General features: G+C 42.3%; 1 protein-coding gene across 14 annotated transcripts in view; it reads left to right on the forward strand.

Moving 5' to 3' along the window:
• The window catches only part of RIN2 (Ras and Rab interactor 2), a 104,157-nt gene that overhangs the window by 58,971 nt on the left and 32,960 nt on the right, over window positions 1-12,226 (forward strand). For 10 of the 14 annotated variants that reach the window (XM_073339756.2, XM_073339766.2, XM_073339759.2 and 7 more), the window contains 2 exons: window positions 7,814-8,006; window positions 10,842-10,953. The exons of 1 other annotated variant lie outside the window; for it this stretch is intronic. In XM_073339756.2, coding sequence (XP_073195857.2) covers window positions 7,814-8,006; window positions 10,842-10,953 — 305 coding nt within the window. Of the gene's footprint in view, window positions 1-4,005; window positions 4,154-7,813; window positions 8,007-9,420; window positions 9,512-10,841; window positions 10,954-12,226 lie in introns of those variants that run through there. 3 more of the 14 variants (XM_073339763.2, XM_073339764.2, XM_073339769.2) reach the window with 2 other exon arrangements.

Consider the following 12,226-nt stretch of genomic DNA (forward strand, 5'->3'; position numbering starts at 1 on the left):
CAGAGCTACCCCTTCCTGAGTGGAGGAGAGGAAACAACCATGTCTGCAGCTCCGTTCCCTCTCCCCTCCTTCCTCCCCCAACCTTGCCCTGACCCCTGTAGTTGGGAGAGAAACAGGCTGGGAGAATGCACATCACCGCTGTTGTATGAGGAACTTGCTGTCATACGCTACACTGGAAAGTTATGCAGCTAGTTGCTGTCTTGACTGCTGTGCAGCCCTTCCACTCTAGTGAAGTTTCCTTGAGGAGCTGGGACTCAGAGGTTCTGATGACTAAAGGAAGAGCTGGCAGCAAGTCTTCATTAAGCTGCGCTGTCAGGGAGGTGTGAGGACCCCAGAGTCAGATTCGAGACACAGGGCCTCTGTTTGTCTGTCTAGAGACCATGATACCCATCATCCTAGTATCTGAGGAGTGGAGACAAAGTAAAAGTGGCCTGGAAACCAGTTGAGGTGGTGTCTTGAACGTGGGCTAGCTGGCCTGTCTGGAGCTGTAGGCTACAGCGCTACCTTGGGGCTGGTAACCTAGCTACATTGCTGAGGACACAAGCTAAACCACTCAGGTTGCTAGTCTTCCAGTGCCTTCCCAAAGTTCCCCCTTGTGCCCAGAAGGACAGACAGGTTCTCCCTCAGTTTACTGAAAAAATGATTGAGTGGATCAGCTTATTGCAGCATGGAGAGCCATGGGATATGCCCACAGACGTTCCAGTAACACACTGGTGAGAACAGCACCTGTGAGAACACAGTAACTTGGGTAGGAATTTGCAGTGTGCTTGCTCACACCTGGGCTAGGCTAACCTGCTGCTCAGACCCAGGTGCTGATCACTGAGTTCGCTCTGCAGTGAAGACATACCTGAAGTTACAGAGCAGGGAAAAGACTCGATGTGTTTTGTGTGCATGAAGAGGGAAAGCTCCACCATCCTCTCAGGGCTTGTCTTGGCTGCGGCTTTGCTATAACGACAGTCATCCGAGCTGCACCAGCACAGTCCCTAGTATAGTCAGACAGTCTGCAAACAATTACTCTATCTGTTTACACTCCAGGGTGGACCAGTGTAGCTACACTGATAGCTGTCATTGGAGCAAATCCTTAGACAAGGCCTTAGACTTAGGACACATCTAAACTGCCTAATAGTTTGGACTACAGGGGTGTGAACAGAGTGAGCACCAAAGTGCTTTGCTAGAACTCCCCCATGTGGACGATGCAGGCATGAACTGAAAGGTTCCTAGTTCTCCTTAACAGTCTTCTTCAAACAGAACTACATTAATGCAAAGAAGGAACCTTTTAGTTCACACCTGCAGGGTCCACACAGGGGAGTTACAGCGCAGCCCTTTAGTGCACATTGCTGTTCACACCCCCAAAGTCTGAATTACAGAGCGGTGTAGATATGCCTTTACACAAGACCTTAGACTCCAGGAAGGGACAGCAGCTCAGTTATTGCTACTACAACTACAGCAGCATAATTCATGTCTCTGAAATATGTGCAATCAGTAATGGCCCTTTAAAATTCCTGTGGTGCAATCTGTTAATCATAAATGTTGAACTTACAAATGTAGAATTATGTACAAAAAAACTGCATTCAAAAATAAAACAATGTAAAACTTTAGTGCCTACAAGTCCACTCAGTCCCTCTTCTTGGTCAGCCAATCAGTCAAACAAACAAGGTTGGTTACAATTTGCAGGAGATGATGCTGCCTGCTTCTTGTTTACAATGTCACCGGAAAGTGAGCACAGGCATTCGCATGACACTGTTGTTGCCGGCATTGCAAGATATTTACGTGCCAGATGCGCTAAAGTTTCATATGTCCCTTCCTGCTTCAACCACCATTCCAGAGGACATGCTTCCATGCTGATGATGGGTTCTGCTTGATAATGATCCAAAGCAATGTGGGCTGACACATGTTCATTTTCATCATCTGAGTCAGATGCCACCAGCAGAAGGTTGATTTTCTTTTTTGGTGGTTTGGGTTCTATAGTTTCCACATCAGTGTTGCTCTTTTAAGTGTCAGGGGGTAGCCGTGTTAGTCTGTATCGACAAAAACAACAAGAAGTCCGGTGGCACCTTAAAGATTAACAGATTTATTTGAGCATAAGCTTTCGTGGGTAGAAACCCCACTTCTTCAGATGCAACATGAAGAAGTGGGGTTTTTACCCACGAAAGCTTATGATTAAATAAATCTCTTAGTCTTTAAGGTGCCACTGGACTCCTTGTTGTTTTTGCTCTTTTAAGACTTCTAAAAGCATGCTCCACACCTCGTCTCTCTGATTTTGGATGGCACTTCAGATTCTTAAACCTTGGGTCGAGTGCTGTAGCTATTTTTAGGATTCTCACACAGGTACCTTCTTTGCATTTTGTCAAATTTGCTGTGAAAGTGTTCTTAAAACGAACATGTGCTGGGTCATCATCTAAGGCTGCTATAACATGAAATATATGCAGAAAGCGGGTAAAACGGAGCAGGAGACATACAGTTCTCCCCCCAAGGAGTACAGTCACAAATTTAATGGACGTATTTTTTTTAACGAGCATTATCAGCATGGAAGCATGTCCTCTGGAATGGTGGCTGAAGCATGAAGGGGCATATGAATATTTCACATATCTGGCATAAGCGATTAATCGCGATTAATTTTTTTGAGTTAATCGCGTGAGTTAACTGCGATTAATTGACAGCCCTACTTTTTACAGTTGAGCTCACAATTAAGGTAAATTTGTAGGCCCAGTTATTACAACAGACTTTACAGTGAGCATAGATTAAATTTAAAGATCACTTTAAGGTTCTTTTCTGCTTCCTGGGTGGTATATAGGGGCCTTCGTGTAAATGGGAATCAGACCCACCATCCTGTTTGCAACAGTCCCGGGAAACAATAAGGACTCAGCTTTGAATTTCCTAACCTTTGTGGGTTAAACTCATTGTTATATGAACAGCAGACTAGCCAGATCTCCTGTGTTTTGGGGTGTGTCTATCCTGCCCTTTTGCTCTGAGAAGATAATTTTCTCTCGGGAAGGGATAAACTATCATAGTAAAGCTTGCAGGAATTAAGAAGAGACTTGGCCTAGGAATGGGCAAAAACCTTTAAAGATTCTATAATCCCCCATTTGTATAAGAGAACAGCTATTCTTTTGTGCCCTCTCCTGAAAAGGTATCTTTTTCTTAGATATCACTGATTTCATATTAGATTTCTAACTACAGGTGTTTTAAAATCAACACTGGTTGATTTCAGTTTCTGCAGTTTTGGTGAGGGCTTCAGTGGGGCTTTCTTGGCTTCACTGACAAAGAACTGTAGTTTTGATTCCAAAGCCCAGAATGGACATGGCTGTTAAGCACAACAAAATCCTGTTATATCGGTTTCGGTTTTTTTTGTATCACTTCCTGGACTAACAAAGAGAAATACTGTATATGGAGGTGGTCTGTATTGATAATGCCTGAGCAAGTCATCTGAACTTAAGCAATGATGGGTAGAGATAGCAAAAGCAACTAAAGGCCTGCTCCTTCAGGTAAAGAAGGGCCAGCTGAGGCCCGAAATGAACTGATTATAGGGGACTAAGAATGAAAAAAAACAGAGTCAGGAGTACAGGTTACAGGGTCAAAGCAAGAGATCAAGAGGGGATTGAGAAACTGATGAAAAAGCCACTATAGCTGACAATCCGAGGGGAAACAGACGTGTTAGGTGGCAGAAGTGTGCGCATGGATGTGGACACTCATTCCAGCCCTCTGTTTACAGGCAGTAGATCATACTGATTACAAGTTTCAACCTGCGCTGTGGACTTATTACCTTGAGTTAATTGTAGTTAAGATACAGCTAATTATTCATTTCAGCTCTTACCTTCCAAGTATTTCCCGCATAATTGTGGGGTTTCATGAACATAAACAAACTAGGCAAAATGACTGGTTTTCTTTAGTCCCCATGTGAGTTACGCTGAAACCTAGGGAGAATATAAATCTTTCTCGGGGGATTTGAACATAATCAGTGCAAAACATACCAGAATCTATAACAGTTTTATCTCAAACCTACAGAACTTCCATGCAGATATGTTTGCTTTGGTTTTCTGGTTTACTTGCCACTCGTCTTGAATATCAACAGAAGATATCCTGATAAAACACCGGGAGAGTCATTAAATAGTAAAATGAAATGCATTTTAAACTTCTTCTGCTATTGCACAATGTAAGTTGTATCAACTTTTTAGTATCTACTATCTCAATCAAATACCCTTCTAACTTTCTATTGTTCGGTGTTAAGGTATTGTTGTTTTCAAAGGTTTCAGAGTAACAGCCGTGTTAGTCTGTATTCGCAAAAAGAAAAGGAGGACTTGTCTCTAAGGTGCCACAAGTACTCCTTTTCTTTATGTTGTTTTCAAAGAAACAATACATAACAAGATCCCAAGGAGTTTTTCAGCACTTCTCCAGTTTCGATTGTATATCTGTAACCCCCTTCTCGCTGGAATAGTCCTTATTCCTTTGGTTTGTGGACCATTTCTTAAAGAAAATGCAAAGACTAAGGGCTTGATTCTCATTTACACTATGGTGGTGTAAAAGTGTCCTTCTAGTGGTGTAAATGGCTGGCTGGATTTATCCCTTGGTGTCTATTAAATTAGCTGTGCATAAATGATTTGCAGGTTATATAATCATTTGCCAACTGGTATTCCTGGAATTTTAGTTCACGCATGACTGGTTCATGCAAGACTGGTGTCTCTTCCTTCCATCTACTATGAAGAAAACCTGTAGGGAATGGGAATATTATATATTTAAAAAGGGCAATTTGTTCCGAGTCAACTTGTGTGGGGTTGCTAAGATGAGCCACTGCTGATCCTGCTCTAAAGCATTAGTTCATGTGAATCAGAGAGCATTTGGTAGGGGTGGAAAGACACTTTACACTGATGTGTCCATAATCCTTTGTCTCTATGTGAGAGGCCAACGCACACAGCTGCAAGGAGCTTCTGCAATTTAATTTTGTGTATCTAGGTTACGGAGGTGTGGACACCTGTATTATGTTTCTTCCTGTACCTGGCATGTGGAATGGTTTGTGTGGATAGACCTTCTGATAAACACTCTCTGGCTTAAATAAGTAGATGTCAAGGTTAATCTTCTTACATATAGCATAAAGGGCGTGTATGACTGTGTGTTTGGAAGCATTAAGATCTGAGTTGCTTTTAATCCGCTGGTAAATAGTGGGGAGCTAGGACACATGTACACGTACGTTATCCCTTAGCATTCTTTAAATATTGGTATTTAAGCAAGCAGTGCATTGCTGATGCCAGTAATGCTGCTTCTCTTACAGTTAACATTGATGTTCTTACATGAGTAAAACTTACTCCCTCTGTCTCCATCGCCTGAGTAGGTAAAAGGCAATAGTCTTGACGTGGTTAAGTTTGCAGCCAATGCTATTAAAAAGATCTTCTTTAGCCGCCCCCCCCCCCCCACCACCACCACCACCAAAAAAAAAACCTCTCTGGCTTGGAAAATTCATTTGGCTTGAGTACTGCTAACTTGCTCTGAAGGCAAAAGCAGAAAGTTTCTGTAGAAAATGTGTTAGACTGTTTGAGTTTCAGCTTCAGAAAACATGACTGTGATTGCAGAAGTAAAAAGTCTCTAACTGGTTATAACTTATCATTTGTTTCTGGCAGCACCAACAGCAGCCTAGGTATTTTGCAAATATAAAAGGTACTGTCTCTACTTATAGCTTGTATTCTAATGTAACAAGCAGAGATGGAGGGTAGGGGAATGGGGAAATGCAAGCCAGGCAGGTGGTGATTGGACACATCGTGGTCATATACAATTTTAATGACTGTTGCAGCTCTTACTTAGCCATGGAATAAGAGTGAGTAAGGCGTGCCCCCCTTCCCCCAATTTTCCTTCTGAGACTTTGACCATAGTGGGGAGAACTGGGACTGTTTGTTTGTCCAGCTGTCCTGGCTGTGAGCAAGTAGTCAGGGAGTGGGGGAGCAATGGGGTGTGGGGCATGGCTCTGCCCCTCCTATTCTGACTAGAATGGCTGGCTGGGTGCATAGTGGAAAATGAGCTGATCCATGAAAAGGGGTGAAGCAACTTACTCCCCCTTCAGAACAAGCAGGGAGCATGGAGGAAATGTGACCTACAATTTGGTCCCTGGTCTGTTCCTGGGGTGGCGGAGCTACATGCCAGCCCTTCTTACTCAGGGCAGATTGTAAAGGCACAATGTAGTCTGGTGTGACTGGTAGGACAGAGAGCCACGTTCTTTCATTAGGAGGGACAACATCTCTGCTCTTGATCTTTAGGGCATACAGCACTTGTGCTCAGAGTTTTCCTGTGCCTGCTCTAGTTTTTGCATCAGGAGATCAGTTGCCAAAGTAACAGTTCTGTAATTGTTTCGAACAACACAGGATGTTCTTTAGTTGGGAAATAAGGAAGGACTGCAGACATTCATGCGCAAGCCATACTGCGTGTTCAAAAGTTTGGAATTGAAGAAGAAAATTTGAATAAAACAACCATACAGTGCTGGGTTCATTTAGTTTCTTTGCAAGTGCATGTTTTTAGTATGTAGTATCAGCAGCCCCAGCGCGTGTTGTTATTATTCAGTTAAACAAGTATTTTAATAACTTGCTACCCTGCCACAAAATAAATTTAACTCAGATTAGCTTGCCAAGTTCCCCTTTTAGGGACAGCTTCTGCCTTCTTTCCCTACTTGGGAAGAATTAAGTGTCAAAACCAAAGCACTTTAAACTTTATACATCTGTTTATCTGTTTATTTTCAATTGCGAGGCAAGGACATTTAAAAAAAGGTAGTGATGAAAGGCCTCACTTTGACGCACAGTAAAATGTCTGATAGAGAAGCTGGAAGAAAGTGGGTTTAAAATGCAGGCCATGTTTGTTTGCATTACTTTAGTACCTACAGGCCCTGGTCAGGATCAGAGTCCCATTGTGCTTGGTGCTGTTCACACAGGAAGGACAAAAGTAGTCTCTGCCCCAAAGAGCGTACAGTCTTTGATTATGATAGAACACAACAGATGGGTAAATGGGAGGATGAGGGATTGGTGAAACAAGCCAGTTTTGCACTGTAAGTGATAGTCACAGCTCATTGTGGTCAGCTGGCAACATATTGTAGGCATCATAGTCAAGGTGAGTCTTAAGGAGGATCGTTTGAATTTTTTTGGAGGGGTTTCTCCCATGCACAAGGGTCATCAAGGGAGAAGGCATAGAGGTGTTTGAAGGAGAAGCTGAGTGACCGGCGCACTGGTGGAGCAAAAGTGGCAGTCAGTGTTGTGATAGATTAGTAGAGTGGCTAGTTAGGGGGAGCCTAAGCCATGAAGAGCCTTAACAGCAAAGAGAAGAAGCAGGTGTATCGTGTGGAGGAAAAGGGAGTGCCAATTGAGTGGTGCAAAGAGGGGAGTGCCATGGTAAGAGCACTGAGCAGCATTTTGAATGAACTTGAGTGGGGCAAGGTTTCTGTAGGTGCTAACTTTGGGATCCAGATGGGAATAAAAATATCTGAATAATAATAAAAAAAACTCTCTTAACATGAACATAAGAGAGGAATGGATATTAAAATTGATACCCTACTTAATTAATATAGACAGGCATGCATATAGGTGTGTATAGTATCTCCTTGTAGTTAATTGCTGGACTTCAAAAGGCTATTGTCCACCTCACAGTAATGTACTCTAACTTGCTCTTGAAGAGAATTTGTGATAAGATACTAGTGATATGAAATCTCAACAGAAGAAATACCTAGTAAGGGGGATACCCACAGTGTTGTCATTTAAGAGAATTCCCTGTTTGTAGATTTGTTTGTTCTTTGAGTAATGTACCTGCCTACATTTTAATTGTTGTTTAATTCTCTTCCTCGTAGCCCGGTAAAGGACATGGATAATGTCTGTCCTGAGAAAAAGGACTTAAAAGGCTGTCCCCGGGACTCTGGCTATGACAGTCTTTCCAATAAACTCAGCATACTGGATAAACTTCTCCACACCCATCCTGTGTGGCTACAGCTTGGCCTGAATGATGCTGAAGCAGTGGAAATTCTGCAGTCCCAGCCTCCTGGAGTAAGAGACAAATCTTCAAAATGTTTTAATTTATTTAAAGGTTTCAGAGTAGCAGCCGTGTTAGTCTGTATTCGCAAAAAGAAAAGGAGTACTTGTGGCACCTTAGAGACTAACCAATTTATTTGAGCATAAGCTTTTGTGAGCTACAGCTCACTTCATCGGATGCATAAAGTGGAAAATGCAGTGAGGATGTTTTATACACACAGACCATGAAAAAATGGGTGTTTATCACTTCAGAAGGTTTTCTCTCCCCCCCACCCCACTCTCCTGCTGGTAATAGCTTATCTAAAGTGATCACTCTCCTTACAATATGTATGATAATGAAGGAAACCTTTTGAAGTGATACACACCCATTTTTTCATGGTCTGTGTGTATAAAACATCCTCACTGCATTTTCCACTTTATGCATCTAGTGAAGTGAGCTGTAGCTCACGAAAACTTATGCTCAAATAAATTGGTTAGTCTCTAAGGTGCCACAAGTACTCCTTTTCAATTTATTTAAAGTATCTCTTCCTAATGTAGCACACACTCACCAGTGGGTTGCATGCATAAAAGGAAGCTCATCCCTTAAAGCCACAGCAGTTCAAGTCTGGGATGAGTCATCCCCCTTATGTGATCGCCACCATCTTGGCTGACGCTTTGTGGATTGAACTAGGGCCAAAAACATGAGCTGATATAGCTACAGAGCCCTGCCTCTCTAGCTGGGGCTGTAGATGACTCATGTTCTCTATGGATCACGCACAGAGGAGGGACCTGTAAAGCACACTGACCAGTGGGTCACACTATTATTAGATTTGCTGGGCTGGACCCTGGGCCCAGCTAAAAATTCTCCCAAGGTGAGGGAGCTCTGGGCTAGTGTAAAGCTGGAGTAGCCAGTTCCGTCTCTAGGTGCACCCCACCTCCAGGTAAAGGGAACTTGTCAGAGGTGGGAGTGCGCAGCGTGAGGTGCAACTGCACTCCATTAGTTCTTGGCTGGTGTATGAGCCTTGGGGACTCTGAGACTCCAGATCTCTCTAGCCTGTGCCGGAGCTGGATTAGATGCAGCATGTTAATTCGGGGAGCCTTATCTGGCTCTCTTATGGTACCCCTCTTTCTCGTACCCTCAGCAGATCTCTGTGCAGGAAAGAATCTGACCTGCTAGGCTTACAAATGCAAACAAAAATCTGTTTCTATCAGCACATCACACTTGGCTTCGGGCCTAAAAGGGCCATCATCAATTTAAATAGCTCATTTCTGTCTGAAAATGTTGATCTTCCATTATTATGAGTAATAGTGTGCCTAAGCTGAAAGCAATTAGTAGAAAACCATTTTTTCCTCCTTTTGTTTACTTTGTGCCAGTGACAGCATTTGTGTACAATCACTGTCATTGTTTCCCCTCTGCAGTTAGGCTCCAGTCCTTCAATGAGCTCCATGTGGGTGGACTTCACTGTCCATGTGGAGCCCTGTTGACTTATATGGATTATTCCTCAAATATGTGAAAAGCAGCCTGCAAGACTGGGACCAAAGTTAGTTTCTTTCTTGATGAAAAGCCCCTTATAAACATTGGGAGGGGACCAGAAAAGTGCTTATAAAGCCATTTAAAAAAGCAAACCTTCAACTGAAGTGAATTTCAGTGGGAATTGGGCACCTTAACTCACTTAAATTCCTTTGAACATCCCAGATTTTACTTTTTCAGCTCTATTATCCCTGTAATCAAATCAAAATTTACATTTTATTAAACATATTTTGGGGGATTGAAATTTGCATTCTTGATTATAGCGGTTTACATCCTCAGATATTTGTGTTGTGTTTCAAAATGTATAACCCTGGAAGTTGAAGCTAGAGAAATTCAAACTAGAAATAAAGCTCACCTTTTTTTAATAGTGAGGGTAATTTAACCATTGAAGCAGCATACAGATGGATATAGTGGAGACTCTGTCATTTTGTCTTTTAAAATGAAAATGGGATCTTTCTAAAAGATTTCTGTAGTTTAATTCCACCATAAATTACTGGATTTAAGAAGACAGGTTAGTAGTGGAGAGCAAGCTAGATCACTTAATAAACTGGATATAAGCAAACAATATGCATTTTAATACAGCTGAATGTAAATGTAGACCACTGGGAACAAAGATGTAGGCCACACTTATAGGATGGGGGACTGTGTCCTGGGAAGCAGTGACTCTGAAAGATGTGGTGTGTGGATAATCAGATGAACATGAGCTCTTAGTGTGACTCTGTGGCCAGAAAGAACTAATGCAATCCTGGGGAGCATAAATGGGGGAATCTCAAGTAGGAGTAAACAAGTTATTTTACCTCTGTTTTTGTCACTGGTGTGACCACTTGTGGAATACTGTATCCAGATACCCACAATTCAAGAAGGATGTTGATAAATGGGAGAGGGTTCAGAGAAGAGCCACAAGAATCATTAAAGGATTAGAAAACATGCCTGTAGTGATGAGCTAAATAGACGGAGCTCCTTGTATCTATATGGGGAACAAATATTTAATAATGGGCTCTTCAATCTAGTAGAGAAAGATATAACATGATCACATGGCTGGAAGTTGAAGCTAGATAAATGTAGACTGGAACCGAGGTATAAATTTTTAATGGTGAGAGTAATTAACCATGGAACAGTTTACTAAAGGTCATGGTGGATGCTCCATCACTGACCATTTTTACATCAAGATTGGATGTTTTTGTAAAAGATCTGCTCTAGGAATTTTGGGAAAGTTCTCTGGCCTGTGCTATGGAGGAGGTCAGATTAGATTATTTTAATGGTCCCTTCTGGCCTTAAAATCTATGAAAAGCATCTATAATAAAGATTTCTAAAATCTTATTTTTCCCCCCCCTCGATAGATCTTTCTGGTTAGGAAATCCACAAGAATGCAGAAGAAAGTCCTATCGCTCCGTCTACCCAATGAGTTTGGATCTCGCCTCAAGGAATTTGCAATAAAAGAAAGCACATATAGTAAGTCATGTATTATGGGAGTCATTTGCTATACTGTATGGGCCAGATTTACTTTGCATCGATGAAACCCAGCTCTAGACTGTAGGCAGCGCAAAAAAAAAAAAAAAAAAGTCAACCAGGGTCAAAGGAATAACAGTGCAAGCTGCCTACAACCCCCACTCTGCTGAGGGTTCCTAAGCCATCTGGGCAGACCTTCACGTGAGTGAGGCTGGCCCTGGAGGGGTTGGGCAATGGGCAGAGTAAGGCTTTGATTAAATAAGGTACTTAAAAATATATGCCTAACTTTCCATAAGCAAGTGAGTAGTCCCACTGAAGTCAATTAGAATACTCATATGCTTAAAGTTAAGGCATGCACATAAGTACCATGCTGAATGGGGGCCTCAGTGCTTGTTATAGGCAGTCTCCACTTGTGAGGCTTCCATAGAACCCTACCAGAATTTAAAACTGTCCTTCCATGATGATGCCACCATCACCCTCCACCAGGTGACTTCTCTTCTGGCACATCTTTGCCCTGGGCACAAAGGAGAATCTGGGTTTATGTATTATTTTTAGTCATTTACTTGTTTCTCAGACTTAAGAACAATTTTCACCAATCATGGGGTCAGAAATTTAACCCCATTGAGAAACATTTCTAATAATCTTTGGTTTTCATGATGATGCAAGTATTATTTGTTCCATGTCTCAGGCCTTGTCTACACTGCCACTTTACGGCGCTGAAACTTTCTCACTTGGGGTGTGAAAGAACACCCCCCTGAGCAATGCAAGTTTCAGCACTGTAAAGTGGCAGTGTAGACAGTGAGCGGCTCCCAGCGCTGTTAGCTGCTCCCCTCATGGGGGTGGGTTTTTTACAGCACGGGGAGAGCTCTCTCCCAGCGCTGGTGCCGCGACTACATAGCCAGGTTAAAGCGCTGCCATGGCAGCGCTTTGGCATCAGTAGTGAAGACATACCGTTAGTTACTAGAAATAAAACATAGGCAGGGTTCCAGTAAGTTTCAAAACAAAGCTGTAGTGATCTCTGTGAAAAGAGGGAGTGAAAAACAGTTCTAGGTAAAACTGAAAATAAAAAGAGGAAGCTGTATCTTCCTCAGATTGGAGCAGAGTTTGGAAACTGCAAATAGAACAAAGGGGGGTTATTTTAACAATGTGCTGGAAACTGCGACTGAAATTTAGCAACAGTTTCAGCTAAGCAGCCTTCTTCATGAATGATCTATGAAGGAAAAGCTATCAAGACCTTTATCCTTTTATAGTGTCCTTATGTGATTGAGCTTTTTTT

The sequence above is a fragment of the Lepidochelys kempii genome, chromosome 3 (assembly GCF_965140285.1).
Source record: "Lepidochelys kempii isolate rLepKem1 chromosome 3, rLepKem1.hap1, whole genome shotgun sequence".
In the NCBI taxonomy this organism is placed as follows: Eukaryota; Metazoa; Chordata; order Testudines; family Cheloniidae; genus Lepidochelys; species Lepidochelys kempii.